The following is a 17445-nucleotide window of genomic DNA, read 5'->3' as shown; positions in this document are numbered from 1 at the left end:
CATTAGCACTAGAAAGGACACATTTATTTTCCTCAAAACCAAAGGCTTTGGTTAGTCTTTATAAAAACACCCAATGGCAACAGACATTGGATTTGATAATCAATAAAAATCTATATAATTTAAAAGAGGTATTCCTGAAATGATGTCTAGACAAAACCGCCTGGGACTGACCAGGCACGATGTATCTACCACTATCTTGCACAAACTTGAGAATACATATGAATGTATTTACAAAGGATATGTCCATCAACAGACGAAACTCTGATCATGATTTTCTGAGCATGACTACTTCCAGGTAAGGCAAGGAGAGTCGTCTCAAAATCCTTTACAAAAGGAAACACCTTCCCAAGTTCAGGTCCAGCTTTTTTCCCAATGTTACTTTTTCCTCTTCTGTTTCTTTTCATCAGCCTCCATCTTAAGCTTAACTTCCTCCGCTGTCAGTGCGCCCAGTTTCTTGGCCTTTGCTTTCTTAACCTTTTCCTTGATAGCCGCCACATCAATCTTAGTTTCAGTAAAAGCTGCAAAATTTTACAAGAAAATGTGCAAAATTCAAATTATTTTTAACAATTTAAAAAAGACCTAAGAACTTCAAGTTGAGGAAACAAATCACAGATGAAATGGTATGATGGTATATTGAATTCAATTCTTTGAGTAGTCATTAGTAAGCCAATTTTCTACACTATGTACGAAATAATTTAAAAGTGCATTCCATGAAAAGTATTAGGTATAGTCCTTCTAGCTTGAGTAATTTTATGTAACATGATTTTGTTATGTGAGAGCATCTGGTGATCTTAACAGGCCAAAATATCTTATTGGTGCTGAACTAAATATAGAAAACAATTCTAAAAGGATGCACCTTTTTCTTATAATGGTACAGTTTTCAAACCATCAAATAGTCCAGACAGTGGAAGTGGAGACATTTTCAGCCTCCACTCTGAGGCAACCATTGGTGTACTACCACAGTACTTAACCACTGAAACTTACTTTAAAAAATAATTATCCATGCCCACCCCGCGTGCCAATGTTGCCTTTGGAGGGTGGTTCTGACACGTGACACCAGAGGCAAAGAAAACGGAGAGGGTGGATCAGAATGAAGACTTTCCTGATGGTTGCTTCAGGTGATGAAGTACATGCTAACACAGAAAGGGGCTGCTAAGCCCAGCTGGGAAAGGCCTCTGAGGCATGGCAGTAGTGACGGCTCTGGGTTTAAATCTCTTCAATAAGAATCCAACCCCAGCACAGGGCAGAGGTTGCGGGGTAGGACCCGAAGCCACAGCAAATTCTAAAGCCTTGACTACCCGTCCCTTTTGTCTAGGTCTGGGAGCCGATGAGACCACAGTTGTTCTTAGTGTGAACGGACACGCCCTGGGGGTTACTTGCCTGCCTTGGGCTTCACAGCTGGCTTTTCTTTAGGTGGAATAAAGGCCTTGTTTCTTTCCTCCTGCCTCTTCGTCAGAGCTTCTGCTTGCTTGGCCTAGGCAGTGAGAGACGCCTTAGTAAACACGAGTGATCGCCAGCTTCGCTGTGAATGTTGTAAGCCATCTTAAAAGCCTTACCTTTATGGCTTCCATTTTCTGCCTCTTCTTCTGATTCGCCTTCAGAAAGTATTCACCACTTGCCAATTCTTTATCAATCTATTAGTGACAGTATTTATAGTTAGATCAGAAATAATATAGATGACAGGAATTTCCTAAGAAAGTCACGGTGTCCTGCGGTAAAAGCTGTGGAATCAGTACTCTAATTAGCTGGCCACACAAGGCGGAAGTGTCAGCTGAGGCCAATACAAACCCGGAGACAGGACATCACAAAACCCATGAATTCAGGTAGGACCAGAGGTCAGGGTTTCAGAGAAGAGTGAAAGGAATCAGATGAGTTTGGGGACGGTGGGTGGGGCCTGAGACTCCAAGAAGGTGGAACCGGACTTAGAAAGGATTGACGCTATAGCACAAAAGAACAGTGAAAGGATCTAAGCCAGGTGTGGCTGTGCATGCCTTTGGTCCTAGCACCCAGAGAAGCTAAGGTAAGAGGGAGGAATTCAAGGCCAGCCAGGGCCACAGGGCCAGACCCTGTCGCAGAAAGGTAAAAAGAGGACCCAAAGTCACTATCTCAATTCTTGTAGTTTGAACCTCATTAACAGTTCCTTGAGATTGGTATCATTACCTCATTGAGGAATGAGGAACTGACCCATGAACAGGTCGGATAAAATAAGCTGCTCATAGTTACAGAAAGGGGTATGAGGACAAGTCCAGGGAGGCACTGCTGTTTAAGAAACAAGTCAGCCAAACGGAGGTGCCTGATAAAGACGAGCCAACAGGTGTATAACCCTGTTTTGGGGTGAATGAGCATGAGATAGAGTGAAGTAGTATAATCAAAACCCACAACAGCAGCCCAAGGAAACAAAATACTCCGAGCATCTTGGCTACTGAGCAAGGGGAGAAAACACTTCCGCTCTGCAGGGATATGGATGCAAGAACGGCCAGCAAATTCCGTGCAGGGGGAGGCAATCCTCACTGGAGTTTTACGGCTCACTAAGGTAAAGAACCTGAAGTTTGTACACTAGCCTGGCAGTACCAAGGGCCTGATATTATTTCCCAGGGCCTACAACCTTAGGAAGGGACCGATCTAGGGACCACAAACACTGCACACTATCTCTGCCAACCACAGACACTCCACTGAGCTGATGAACACAGCATGGCCCAACAGAGTAACAATGACCCATGCTTGCTGAGTGTCTTGTAGTGTGAGGAATGAGTGCTGTGATTGATGGGGAACTGCTCCCCACTTCAAGTTCTCTATCTCTTCAAGTATGCCCCAGGAAACAGGGTATAGCCAAAATTTCGAATTTAAACTAGTGCTAGGACCGGAAGTAAGCACCTAAGCAGTTCCTGCTATCCTAACCCACCCTTGTTTACCTGTCTGTCACTGATAGGACAAAAAAACTATAGTATTTGCTACTGTTCTTCCAACACGGACACAGAGGGGCCCTAGAGCAGCTATGGCTGGACCATCTCAGGCTGAGCTGCCCCACGGTGGAAAGTCACTTTGCTGGACTCCAGCTTTCCGATACATACTGCCATCAAAGGAGAGCAGAACCATCACTGTTCTGCTTCAACACTGTCCCCCCCTCCCTCCCTGTGGGAGGGGGGCCCCAGTGTGAGTGTCACAGAGGGGTCCTAAGGTTCCTAACACCCTTCCTGTGGCACTGCTAGGCCAACACTACTGACCAGTCTGACCAATCAATGGGCAAGTGCTCCAGCCGTGAAATTACAGGTGGCACCATCAGACACTATAATACCCGTTTCATCAATGAACAGATAATCCAAACAAAAAGTGAACCCATACTGCAGCTCAAATAGATGCTTATAGAACATATCCAATAGCCACAAAAGACCTAAAGACATGCTTTCATCAAATAAGTTTCTCTATAATAAACCAGATTAGGCTACAAAACAATCCTGAGAAATTTAAAAAAAAAAAAATAGTATCCTATAACATTATGGAATATAATTAAAAATCAGCAACAAATATTTTAGAAGTTATTCAGGTGCATGGAAAATTTGTGAAGGAATATTTAAGAATTTGTTGAAATGAAATATAGGCTGGGTGTGGTAGAGCACTCCTTTAATCCCAGCACCCAGGAGGCCAATGCAGGCAGCTCTCTTGAGTTTGAGCCAGCCTGGTCTCAATAGTTTCAGGACATCTAGGACTGTGTGTTTCAGCTCCCACCCGCCACCCGTTGCAAAAGTGAAATACAACACAGCAAGGCCGTGGGAAGCAATACTGAGAGGGGAACTCCGACTACACAGCAACCTCAGCAGAGGTTAAATAAGGAGGCAACGAGTCCTCACTGTGGATGGCTTCAAATCAAACCCCAACTCAGGGAGGGAAGGAAAAACTACAGCAGAAGTAAAGCCCAAAGAGCAGCAGGCCAATGGCCAAAGAGCAGCACTCACCAAGACAAGAGGTAAGGCTTGAGTAGGAAGAGGGCGTATCAAAGCCAGCGTTAACTAAACACAACTGCACAACCACATGTTAATTACAAAAGCTGAAGGAAAACCACTCCAGACATCTTAAAACAGAATGAAGAGAGTCACCTCAATAGATACAGCAAAAGCAGTTAATAAAATTCAACATAAAAGTTATAAATGAGAAACCCAGAGTCAACACCACACTGTGGAAAACTCAGAGAATGTTCTGTGAGACCAAGAACTAAAGAGGTCTACTCTGGTGCTTTTATTCAACAAAGCACCAGAGGTGGTAGCCACAGCAACTGGGCATGAAAAAAGGCAAACAAATGACCGTCTACAGATGTAATTAAGTAGAAAAAGCTAAGGACTCCACCAAAACACTATTACTAAACTGATGAATGAACTCAGAAAAGACACAAAGTCAGCATACAAAGCCATTAGCTTTTCCATACCCCAGTAACAAATCTGCTAACTTCAAGGGTCTCCAATCTTTTCATATTACAACATGACCCTTGTCTACAAATGCAGTGGGCCACATTCCTGGCTATCGTGGGAAACATGACCAGTCTGGGCAAGGCCTGTAACACACATGTGCACACACACCAAGAAACTCCAGAAAATAAAAGACCTCTACAATGAAAATTATAAAACACTAATGAGAGAAACTGAAAATACAGAAAGATAAAAGCATCTCCCTGTAGTGGATCAAGGAATTAATACTGATGAGTGCCCATGCTACCCACAGCAACCTATGACATCAATGCTCTTCCCAGATGGGAAAAAGCTATCCTTAAGCTCACAGGAAGCACAGAACTTAAAAGAGCCAAAGCAATCTTGAGAAAAAGAAAAGACGGAGGCATCTCACTTCTCTATTCCAGGACCTACCACAAATTCACACAAGTCTAAACAGCATGGTACACTGGCAGCCCAGCCCCACTCTCATTTCCCATAGGGTCTCACTTTCCTGCCTTCCCAGAGGAGATGCCCTGCCTGGCATTCCCATTTTCTCACCATGATCTTCACACTCTAATACCTCCCACCCCTGGCCTGAAAATCTTCCCTGGAAACTCCAAACACAGTCCCGTGAGGAATAGAAGACAGTGGCCACAAGTTCCCATCAGAACCATCAGAACCGACCTGATAGACTGAATATTTTATGATATAGACAAAGAAGAAAATAACAAGATCCCAGGCAAGTATAGACCAAAGCCAAGCAGGAAGAAAGGATTGATGTGGGGGAGGGGAGTCAAAGGAATTCGGAATTCTTTTCTGATGGCCTCAACTATTCCAGATCCACAGAATGCCAGTATCTGGTATCTGCCAGGTGTGGAAGGGAACTGAAAAGAGACACAGAGGACTGCCACACAGTTAGGCCTAGCAGAGGCTGGAGACATGAACTTTTAGTGAATTTAATCCAAGGATGGGACTTTTCTCCACTTTAATTTTTTGAGTTTTGCTTGGAGGGTGTGACTGAAAGAAAAAGGTGCATGAAAAAGATGGGCAAGAAAGGAATGGAGGGGCTGGAGAGATGGCTCAGAGGTTAAGAGCACTGACTGCTCTTCCAGAGGTCCTGAGTTCAATTCCCAGCAACCGCATGGTGGCTCATAACCATCTGTAATGAGATCTGGTGCCCTCTTCTGGCCTGTAGGCATACATGCAGGCAGAACACTGTATACATAATAAATAAATCTTTAAAAAAAAAAAAAAAAAAGGAATGGAAATCCCAGCCACGAGTGTAAAGGAAAGAACCAGAAGGAAGGCAAAAAGGGAAGGAATCCATTACTTAGAACAAATGGATGAGAGTTAAGACTTTTAAAGTGATCCAGTCCACGGTCACAAAACGTGAACTCCGCGGGCTGCGGCCTGACACTGCCCCCAGCAGTTTACTCCCACTGTGATGCCCACTCCCCAGACCCCTGCCGTCCTGATACCCCCACACCCACCCTAAACTCTCAGTAACATTGCCAAACAAAATCCGGTTTCGTCTGTCCTGGACCTGACCACTCACCTGACTCTCTGGCTGAGGAGGAGGGAAGGGCGTGTACTCCTTCTTAACACTCTTCTTCCTCGGTTCCTTGCGCTTGTTCACATTTTTGTGTTTGAACTGTGGCAAAAATCTTTCCCAACTCTGTGATCGCAACTCGGAATCTTTGGCCAACTCCCGTTTAATCATCAAGGTCTTTAGGCACATACATATAATAAGATTTTAAATTTTAAAATTCATACATTTGTTAACACATTGCTTCCTAGTGTGTTCAGGAGAATAAACCAATTGCAAGGACATCGATTTTAAACCTGCACAATTGGCCAAACATCAGAAACTGGAAGAATCTAGATTAAACGTAAATATGAAATGAAGGCCAGCTTCCCTGCCATCATGTCACTAAAGCTCAACTTGATAGCAGAGAGAGGTCTTAATTAGCAGGCACTTGCTGTGGGCAAGATGCTTCAGCAGTAACTGAGGTAGCACAAGGAAAAGTCCAGTAATTTAAAATCACTTTACTCAATCCTAGTGACTATTCAACTTCTTCAAGTTTAAGTGCATTCCCCACGTGCTCCCACCACAGATCCCTGGACTACAGCTGCATTCCAGCCCAGTCAGTGACTCTGCACACACAGGCATACGACAGGCCTCTCCCAAAGAGGGCTACAATTGGAGCATAAATCCCAAAGGAAGCTTAATGTAACCTGAGAGTCTAGACTTCGACAAAAGTAGGCAGAATCTGATTGCTATCACCTACAGTCAGTTCTGAGAGGCTTATTTTCAATGGATTAGAACGCTCAATAAATGACAGTATCTCCTTCCACAGTTTTTACAAGGGCGGTACAAGCACCACCAAAGAAGGGACGGATGAACTCATCCCAAACAGCTTTGCTCTCTCTCTGAGCATGTCATGTTTTCAGAGAGTATCTAATTTTCAAAAGCAGTTTGTGATGTTAGAAGTCTGACAATCACTAATTAATGACTACAATCAACACTCACCTTAATGTTATAAATTGGATGGATGTTCTTCATGGTATCAAGGACTACTTTTCGAACCTGAAATTTACAAAGAAAAATGAAGCAGTCACGAAGACTTTTAACAAACCAGACAGAAGAGGACTAACCTACTGTAAACTATCCTATGGATCAGAGACTAACCGCTACACTGGATATAACTTTTTCAATTGTTCTAGATCATTTATAACAGCAGTCAACCTTTTCAATCAAAAACTGTTTAATTACTGTGACTATATAGCAGACAACAAACACAACAGCCAGTACCCTAGAGGTAGCGCCTCAGGGGAAGAGGGCTAGATTTAGAGTTAAAAGGTGAGGGTTCAAATCCTGGCATAGGGGCTATAGCTCAGTAGAAGAGTGCTTGCCTATTTTACACAAAGCCTTAGGTTTGATTGCCAGCTCTGCAAAATAATGTTTATTATTATTATTATTATTATTATTACTATATAAATTATAATAATTCTGGGACTGTCACATCACGTAAGAGTCAATATTCCCATTTCATCTTTATGTCTGCAAAATGGAGATAAAACTGTATCTCAGATCTAGTCTAAGAACTACATAAACTATTTCAAAAACTTTTACAACTGTAAAATATTTAATGTATTTATTATTGCTTCATTAGAAAAAGGTAAGCAATTTAGGAGAAAGAGGCCAACAGAATTACTACTACAAACCGTCCCAAGGCAGAAGCAAACAGCCCAGCCAGACAGACCCAGCTCAAAACAGTATGAAGAGGACCTGATAGAAAGATGTGCTCCAAGGGCATTCTCAAAACATTTGACAAGTTCCATAAAATGTTCAAGAGAACACTAAAACAAAAAACTTGGCTTGAAGGAAATGTTTTCAGAGTCTGACCTCTGCTGGCTGCATGCATTACTACAAAAAACGAGGCCTCTGCTCAGTATTCCAAATACCGCCTCCGTGTGTGGACACCAGGGTCTTATAGGAGCTACTAAGATGTGAACTACCCTCTTAAGTATTATAATGGGTCGGGTGATGATCCACAGACCTAACTCAGAACAGGATGGCTCCATGGTTGTCAAAGATGTTCCTGGAGTGATGACGCCCAAGTTATGCGGCATACAATTTACATATGAGAAATCAAAGCACATTCTAAAACTACAAAAGGATTATAAAACATTATCAAACGAACAATTATACTGCTACCAGATTATTTCATTTTTGTCTGGTGAAAATGTTAGGTCATCTTTCTCACCTCCTTCAGGCCACTGAAAGGCCCAATGGCTGAAACAGTATTCCCCTGCACCATAACGTAACAGTTTGTCAGGAGTTCCAGTGCCTGCACCAAAACAGCAAATTCAAACTCAGTGCACTGAAAAGTCCATTACCGAGCAGCTCACACTCCACTGATGCCAAGTACCTTCAGTGTAGATCCTTTGGGACCAATAAGCCGCTGTCTTCTTTTAACAAATCTCTCTTTATTTCTCACTAGAGAACCGATTTTAATGATGTCACATGCAACATCATCCTGAAGTATCCGCACTGCCTTTTAGGAGAGAAAAAAAGAATGCATCAACCTTCTTCTTTTCTTCTTATCAGTCCAGGCTAATAAAATCTAAGCACAAACACGAAACTTGGAGGGTGGGAGGGAACAGGCAGAGATAGGGAGACACAGTCCTGCAGGCCGCTGAACAAGCTGCCACGGTTCCCTCAGGCACAGCCCACCTTGTCTTTTGAACAGTCTCTCACTGGCCCGGAGCTCACCAAGTTAGCTGTCTGCAAACACCAACACACTAATCCCCCCCATCCCTCTACCCCGGTCCCAGACACACCTGTTCAAAAGAAACGCTCCTCGCCAAGAGCTTTATTAGGTCTCTGGCCCGAATGATGATGTAAGGGTCAAAAGTCTTCTTCGTCGTACACACAGTCATGCTCCCCTCAATCAAGTCCAGCGTTGCTTTAACATGCTACGAAAAGAAGAAAAGGGCCAAGGGGGGTTCGGTTTTCCATCATTACAGAACCAATCCCACCCACCTACCAATCTCTGCCTTTCCGCCAACAAATTCTCTCAAGTCCCACTCCGAATAAGCTGGGCAGTTAAATGCAAATAATGAGAACTTGATTTATTTCATACAAGCGGTTGGAACCAAGACTGAGAAACAGATTTTCCTTTCAAATTTCTACCTGGTCAAGGGACTAAATACAAAACAAATTATCACAGGTCCCCAAAGCAGCGATAATCAGCAAAGATGAGCCCTGGCTCTCGATAGCAAGAACCGGATGTGTAAAAACTAATTTCCTCTGTGTACATGGGAGCATGTGAGGAAGGAGGTGCACATGACATGGAGAGGCCAGAGCTCAACCTCAGGCGCTGCCTGGGACTCACCAAGTAAGTGATCGTGACTGGTCAGTGAGTCTCAGGTCTGTCACCTCCATGCCTGCCTGTTTCCATGGATACTGGGGATAGAACTCTGGTCCTAACACTTGACTGCCAGCACCTTACCAACTGAGCTATCTCCCCAGCCCCAGGAACTACATTTTAACAAAGCAAAGCCAAATGCTCCTTTCGCACTTGTGACACATTCAGAAGAATCCTGATTTATGGTGAGTAGTGAACATTACAACACCACCCCCCTAGAGACTTGTCAGCAGGAGACAAATACAGAAACACTGGGTGCACCAGCAGGTCTTGTTTAAAATAAAATCTGAAACATGGCTTGGCTCAGATTGGCCAAGTACATGGTAACCATCACTGCCTGGAAATGGCGTTTGGAGATTTGGATGTCACAGGTGATTTCCGACAGTTTGAGATACCTCTAAATTATTCAAAGCATAGGAATTTCTCAAAATACTTTATTATGCACAAAATTAAAATGAATGAACTGTAAAAACTCGATTCCTTTAAATACTAAAGGAACCAAATTAACAAGCTATGTCAGCATCTCCAAAACCAAAATCCACCAGCACACACAAATTTCATTAAAAGTAAAGGCAGGCTGGACAGTGGTGGCACACACCTTTAATCCCAGCACTCAGGAAGCAGAGTAAGGTGGATCTCTGTGAGTTCTAGGCCAGCCTGGTCTACAGGGCTAGTTCCAGGACAGCCAGAGCCAGAGCTACACAGAGAAACCCGGTCTCAAAAAAAGACCAATAAAGAAAGAAAAAAAGAAAGCAAACGCAAGAGCAAACTCTCAAATGAAATGTTTACAGCTTGCATACGTGTTCGTTCAAGGCTTTCTGCACCAAAGGCCAACACTCTTTCAGGTAAGCCTCTCTGTATTTTGGGAACAAGGTCGCAAAGCTGCTTTCCTCCAAGAGCCCTCTGGGATTGTCCTCTTTGGAAAAAGCTGGTTCCTTCCAACCATCAGGAACAGTGAGGAGTTCTGCCTCATCTGCAGAAGAAACAATTTCCACATCATGTGTTAATGGTCTTTCAGACACTTGGTGCACATTCTGTGCACATCCTCATAAGATTCCAGATACACTCCTTCCTTTCCTCCCCACAGGTTTCACATTATTCAACATCATGACCACAACTCTGACATCATTATAATACCATATCGGACCATCTGAATACATTGCAGTTGCCTCATCAGAACAAGTTCTTCAAGGATGGGGGGCGGGCACTCTTCCTTGTAGCCACTCAAATTGGGATGTATTAGCAGATAAGCAATTAAGACACTTTTACTGCACTATATTATGGTTCAAGCACCCTTTTATCATTTTAATATTAATAATCTGACTTCTCCGGTTATAGAACCTGTGTGTGTGTGTGTGTGTGTGTGTGTGTGTGTGTGTGTGTGTGTGTGTGTAAAATTTTTAAAAGTGGATTCTGGTGTATAATGTCAATTAACAATCACTGTGACAGGATTTTAAGTTTTCCAAAGAGTTTTCTACATACATTTTGAATAAAAGAAGAACAGCTATTATTATTTCTACTTTATAGGGGAAGATATTCCAATCCAAAAGGACTAATAGACCCAAAGGAACAAAAGCTGGAATAGCCTAGAACACTGATGGCTAAATCAAAACACCTCGAGACCCCTGCATCACGTCTGTCTTAAAACTCCCCTGCCCCAGCTCTTTAAAAGTCACTCAAATCTAATAGCTACACACTGACTACACTCAAAGATATCACCTATGAAGCTGTAGCATCAGCACACCTGTGGGAGTTTGTGGGCTATGCTATCTGGGGCTCCATCCCAGACATAGTCACAATCCCTGGGGTGAGGGCCAGAAATCTCTCCTTAAACCATCTCATCTGGCACTCCGTAAACGAGTAAGTTTGAAAAGCTGGTCTTTGGCCCAGGTTATCAGCTCCAGTTAAGAAAACTTGCTCTCTGCTCTTCCACTTACATTCACTTTGCTATTTCCAGTTCAAAATACCAAGAATTAGTCCTCATAAACCATTTAGTCTCCAATATCTTCTTTTTTAAAATGCGAACTAAAATGCTACCAAAACCGGTAATGTAAAATGCAGTATGTTCCGTTTAAACACTCCAATCAGTAAAGGGAAAAATGGCCACCTACCAAAGCACTGAAAGGCAAAAGAAGTGAAAGAGGCTTTCACAACAGAGGAAGGACAAACAGCCCCAAGACAGGTGAAACCATGCAACTTCATCGGGGAAGCCAATTAAAAACAATCAGCTACAATTTCTTATCTTTAAAACAGCACATTTTTCAAAACGGAAGTAATAAGATTACTGTAAATTTGGAGCAATGAGAAACCTCATCTGTTAGTGAGCCATACTAACACAGCTTCCTCACCATGGTTGACTGTATGTATGTACCCTCACACTGTGAGCCGTAATAAACTTTTCCTTACTACAAAAAACTTGGCACAGCTCCTTCCCGGCAGTGTTAGCATAACTCGAACATAACCTGCAACTCAGTTCCCAATCCTAGGGTCCCTACAGAAACCCTTGGGCATTGCCAGAGGACATGTGCACAGGTGCTTACAATAGCAAGCAGTGGGCAGAACCCAAATGTCCACCAACGGGAGAATCGAAAGGTGTTCCATGTAAGGCAGTATTACATGACAGTGAAAAGAATAAAATCACACCTAAAAACATCACCTCGGTTCAATAACCAAAGAGAAGCTAGAGACACAGCATGCAAACGAGTTCCTTTCATTCTGCTGAGGCAAAAAACAAGTATTGTGTTGAAAATCATAATGGCTGAAGAAAAGGTAACGGCACACTCGAATAACTCAGACTCGTTACTCTGGGTATCAGAAATATCCCCTGTGATGGGCACATGGGAAACTTGTGAACTCTTCCTACAAGTCTGACTTGTCAGTTCCTCAAGCGTTGGTTTGATCTTTTAGTCAGGTCTATAGTCCCTGCCGTCCTTTACACACTTCGTTTTTAAACGCAACAATTAAAAAAAAAAAAACTTTAAATGCATTTCATTAGGATTTATTTTCATATTGAAATTAAATTATAACTCAAGAGAGTAATCAAACTCGGGCATCAAACATCAAACTAGCAGTCAAAACTAAAGACTAAGCTGTGTCATCTAGTAATCTAGCAATCAGAAAAAAGGTCGGACAAGCTTTCCCACCTCGCTCGGTCCCCACATTTCTGTGTCCGCCTCACTCCTTCATCATCAGCGCTCACTGTATGTGAGGATTATCTATCCCACCTGATCCCGATCTGCATCCTCTCGCCAACCTTCCCTCCCCGGAGCGCGGCAAAGCCCTGCCTCGCCTCCCACAATGTCTTAATCCTCATGCTTTCACCGGAGACAGACTGCACATCAGCTCTGCTCGTCAGGGGCTGCCCTTGGCAAAAGCACGCAGTCAGAAACACGTGTCCGGCACATCAACATTTCCCAATTATCAGCAATTCCAACTGCGGGCACTTCACAGTCTGGAGGAGGTTTAACCCCAGTCCCGCAGGCAAGGAAATAAAAAAAAAAAAAAGATGATGCTTCAAGACCCACCGGCTTCCAGACCGGCTCTCACACTACCTCACCTTGGTTCTCGCGCTTCTGCTTCTGCGGGTGAGAGTCACTTTTCCGAGCTGCTTTGGCCGACCCGTCCACAGAAGAAGATGCCATCGCGGAACTGCTTCCGGTGGCACCGGAAGTGGAACGGTTCTTTAATCCCGCCGGCTACGACGTCTACGGTACAAAATGAGTTCCGGAGGCTCCCGACGAAATCCGCGTGGTCTCTGCGCACACGCGCGCGGAGCCAATGGGGGAGCGGGACACTTCCTTTCCCAGGGTGCGCTGCAACCGCGGAGGTCCACAGCAAGCTGGGAATTGTAGTTCTGTTGGACCAAGGTCTACTTTGTAGCGGCGTGTAGCAACAGGATCCGAACTTCTTTCTAGAGACTGGGGAGAGAGAGGAGGGAGAGAGAGAGAGAGAGAGAGTGGTAAGAGGGAAGAGACGGGAGAATTTTTTAAGATTCTTATTTGAAGCAGGGCGGTGTTGGCGCACGCCTTTTATCCCAGCACTTGAGAAGCAGAGGCAGGTGTATGTCTCTGAGTTCGAGTCCAGCCTGATCTAAAAAACGAGGACCCTGTCTCGAAAGATAGATGATAGATAGATAGATAGATAGATAGATAGATAGATAGATAGATAGATAGATAGATAGATAGATAGATAGATAGAGATAGATAGACAGACAGATAAGATAGATAGATAGATAGTTCGAGTCCAGCCTGATCTAAAAAACGAGGATAGATAGATAGATAGACAGATAGATAAGATAGATAGATAGATAGTTCGAGTCCAGCCTGATCTAAAAAACGAGGATAGATAGATAGATAGATAGATAGATAGATAGATAGATAGATAGATAGATAGATAGATAGATAGTTCGAGTCCAGCCTGATCTAAAAAACGAGGACCCTGTCTCGAAAGATAGATAGATAGATAGATAGATAGATAGATAGATAGATAGATAGATAGATAGATAGATAGATAGATAGATAGATAGATAGATAGATAGATGGATGAATGAATAAATAAGATTCTTACTTGAGGAAGATTATTGTGAGTCTCTCGACTTTCCAACATTAATTCATCAATTAATTATTTTATGAGACATGGTCTCTCACCACGTAGCCTCCGCTGGCCTGGGACTTGCTTTGTAGACCTGGCTGGCTTCAGAGTCATAGTGCTCTGCCTGACGCTGACTCCTTAAGCACTGGGATTAAAGGCGTGCACCACCACACCCAGCTTCAGCATGCAAATTTAAAATCAGTTTCCTCATCTTTTCAAAGATACGAACATTCTTTCAAAATATTATTATAAGTAATATAAGAACATGAATAATTAACAATTAAGTCTAAGGTCCTCAAGGCGCTGTGGGCCGCCCCCCCCATTATAGATGCTTTCATATCAAAATTGTTATTCTTCCAAAGGAAAAGATTTACCAGAGCCCAGCAACAAAATTGTTCCAGTTTCAAATGATTTGTTTCTCTTGCCTAACTAAAAAAAAAAAAAAAAAAAAAAAAAAAAGGATGATGCTATCAACCAACCATTTAAATACAAACTAAAAACTGGACCTATATGTCTAGAAGGTAAGCAAATTTAAAAAAAATTTACTTGCATTACAGGAGCCAATAATCTTATAGCATGTGGTATAACAGCTAGTAGGGAGAGACTAACTCTACATAGGAGAAATGAAAGCCTCTATTTAAAGATAAATCTAGCACCAAAGATGAATAAATTAATTGAAAATTAGCATTAAATATAATTGTATACTGAAGGTTATAAAAGTTATATGTTACACAATTTCTGCCCTTGATGAAAATAATATGATTAAAATCTACAAGGATACTAAATTGATGTTAGAAGTCATGATAATAAGCAATATAAAATAAAATGAATGGAGAAGCCTTTACATAAAGTAGAGAGGCCGAACGTTTCCTCAATGCATATACATATTTTCATTGAGGTTAAAATAAAAATTAGCTAAACTTTCCTACTATGGCTTAAAGGGAAGAAGAGTGCTGACATCTACTTAGTAAAACTGGGAAACTGAGAATAATAGTTCAACTGCTTTAGACCCGTGTTTCTCAATCTGTGGGTCACAACCCCTATAGAGGATCAAATGACCTTTTCACAGGGGTCTCCTGAGACCATTGGGAAACATAGATATTTACATTACAATTCATAACAATAGCAAAATTACAGTCATGAAGTAGCAACGAAAATAATTTTATGGTGGTGGTGGGGATCACCACAATGTGAGGAACTGTATTAAAGGGTCACAGCATCAGGAAGGTTGAACCTTCTGGCTTAGACTATGTTTTAAACAAATTTGAAGGAAATTTTTCCATATACAAACTGATACCTTATAATGGCAAGCCCTTACAATCATTAATCTCCAAAGTACATTCAACTAATTTTAAGAATCAAACATAATTAGCATATGTTTGAATGGATCTGAACTCTGAGCCCCACTGAACAGTGCTTTTCACATTTGGGAATGTTGGTCTGGGTTCCTTTCCTGGAAAAGGGCCGAGGGTCTCACTTCAACTTCTTCCGAGTACTTTTTAAGAGTTGAAAGCATAAGAACAGTTTCAATAAATCCCGAAAATTTTTCTAAGGTCAACTTAGAAGACTAGAAATTCAAAGTGATTATCAGATTGATGCCATCCACATGACCTGTATAATTTTCGACTAAATTTTAGTGAGTCTGTTATTCATTTATCATAAAGTATTAAATCAATAATTTAAAAGGTTATATGCCGCTGACCATAGTGACCTACAGCCCCAGTACTTGAGAGGTTGAGGCAGGAGGAGTACCTCATGTTTAAGGCCAACCTGGTCTATCTGCATAGTGATTTCCAGGCCACCCTGAGCTACACAGTGAGATCCTGTTTCAAAAACCAAACAAGCACCAAAAGAAAGTTTATATCATAAGAAATCATTTTACAAAATTAAAGGATATGAACTTTGAGAAAATATTTACAGCACACTGATTTGGTTAATACCCCTGGTTTGAAAATGAATAAAAGAGCCGGGCGGTGGTGGCGCACGCCTTTAATCCCAGCACTCGGGAGGCAGAGCCAGGCGGATCTCTGTGAGTTCGAGGCCAGCCTGGGCTACCAAGTGAGTTCCAGGAAAGGCGCAAAGCTACACAGAGAAACCCTGTCTCGAAAAACCAAAAAAAAAAAAGAAAAAAGAAAATGACTAAAAGAATATAGACCATTCAACAGAAAAATTATTAAGAGTCAACTTAAGTGAGCCAAAGTGCCCATATATTAAGTTATGTATTGCTTGGGGTGTTTATATGTCTCTTTGGATGAAGCTGACATGTATAGCAGTGAGTAGACCTCACACAACAAGTTGAAGACTGACTAGAACAGAAAACTGACCATTCCCTAGCAAGAAGGAATTCTGTAGCAATAAGCCCTCGGGCTTGAACTACATCTGTTCTCCTCAGGGCCAGCCAGCCAGCCATCTCACCATGACCATTTTAGACTTTTATCATTCTTTCTGTATGTAAATCCACATTTATTAGATAAAAGATTCATGTGAGTGGCTGTTTCATGTATGATTCTCAACTTCATTACTACTGCAAACATGTTTAGACTTTAAAATAAAAAATCACTTCTTGCTGGGCGGTGGTGGCTCACACCTTTAATCCCAGTGCTTGGGAGGCAGAGGCAGGCCGATCTCTGTGAGTTCAAGGTCAGCCTGGTCTACAGATTTACAGGACAGCTAGGGCTGTTACACAGGGAAAGCTTGTCTTGAAAAATAAACAAACAAGTAAATTGCTGCTTGCCCACCAGATTGGCAAAAAAAAGAAATGAAAGAATAACAAAATTAAAACTGCTAGAAGAAAGACTATTTGCAAACACTTCTAGTGGAAATGCACACAATTACCAATATTTGGCAAGACAATCTAGCAGTATAAAATGTACACATCTGCCACAGTAATCCCCCAGGAAAACAGCAAAAAGAAGCAAGCACATCCAAGGAAGAAATTGTATCCAGTTATTGGCCCAGTTCATATTGTACTGCGGTAGGGCCCAAGAATCTGCACCCCCAACAACTAATAACTATGAATCTAAAATGTTAATAGCTCTAAGATTGAGAAACACTGCTCCGTATCTCTATGATTTGGGGTTTATATGATTCCATCACAATGGGCCACTAAGTGCTTTAAACTCAAGCAGGCCATGCAGCCAGAGTCCATTTCCATCCTTCTGTCTACACAGGAAGAATTTACATCCAAAGCAAGTTTCCGGGTAACTGTTCCTTCCTCTGCTGGGCTTCTTTTCAGACATCTCTTATTTTTTTTTCTTTGACAATGTCCTCTATTTACATTGTATCTCCAATAGACCCAACCTCGACTCCCACTTCTCTCTCCCCCAAGACATCCCCTCCGTTTGTCTCCCTCTCACCCTCACGTCCTTACTTTTTGTTTGTAATCCACCGAGTCCAATGAATGCTTGTGCCTGAATCTTGTTGGCTTCACCCATGCAAGCATTGTACAGGACCCTATAGCTGCAGTGATTTCATTAGTGGGAGGGCCATGTCCCATCCGAAGA

The 17445-nt window shown here is 42.3% G+C and overlaps 1 protein-coding gene across 1 annotated transcript; it reads right to left on the bottom strand.

The window, feature by feature from the left end:
• Nucleotides 1-2: 2 nt before the first annotated feature.
• Krr1 (KRR1 small subunit processome component homolog) lies at nucleotides 3-13245 on the bottom strand. The gene is made up of 10 exons (XM_052753362.1): nucleotides 12909-13245; nucleotides 10153-10325; nucleotides 8766-8900; nucleotides 8354-8479; nucleotides 8189-8272; nucleotides 6952-7008; nucleotides 5977-6147; nucleotides 1557-1634; nucleotides 1381-1474; nucleotides 3-518 (listed from the first exon to the last, which is right to left on the bottom strand). The coding sequence occupies exons 1-10, from the start codon at nucleotides 12991-12993 to the stop codon at nucleotides 376-378; spliced, it is 1146 nt and encodes a 381-aa protein (XP_052609322.1). The 5' UTR covers nucleotides 12994-13245; the 3' UTR covers nucleotides 3-375.
• Nucleotides 13246-17445: the final 4200 nt, after the last annotated feature.

The sequence above is a fragment of the Peromyscus californicus genome, unplaced genomic scaffold (assembly GCF_007827085.1).
Source record: "Peromyscus californicus insignis strain IS unplaced genomic scaffold, ASM782708v3 Scaffold_24__1_contigs__length_46423439, whole genome shotgun sequence".
NCBI classification, from domain to species: Eukaryota; Metazoa; Chordata; class Mammalia; order Rodentia; family Cricetidae; genus Peromyscus; species Peromyscus californicus.
The sequence above is the reverse complement of the archived record's forward strand: the minus strand, read 5'-3'. Positions and strand labels throughout refer to the sequence as shown.

Excerpts from the sequence above, each read along its gene's own strand:
- Krr1 (XM_052753362.1), bottom strand. The coding sequence starts at position 12,993 with ATGGCATCTTCTTCTGTGGACGGGTCGGCCAAAGCAGCTCGGAAAAGT. Across the intron at positions 8,273-8,353 it reads CCAAAGGATCTACACTGAAG|GCACTGGAACTCCTGACAAA; the intron begins GTACTTGGCATC and ends GTTTTGGTGCAG. Across the intron at positions 519-1,380 it reads AGCTGTGAAGCCCAAGGCAG|CTTTTACTGAAACTAAGATT; the intron begins GCAAGTAACCCC and ends AAAATTTTGCAG.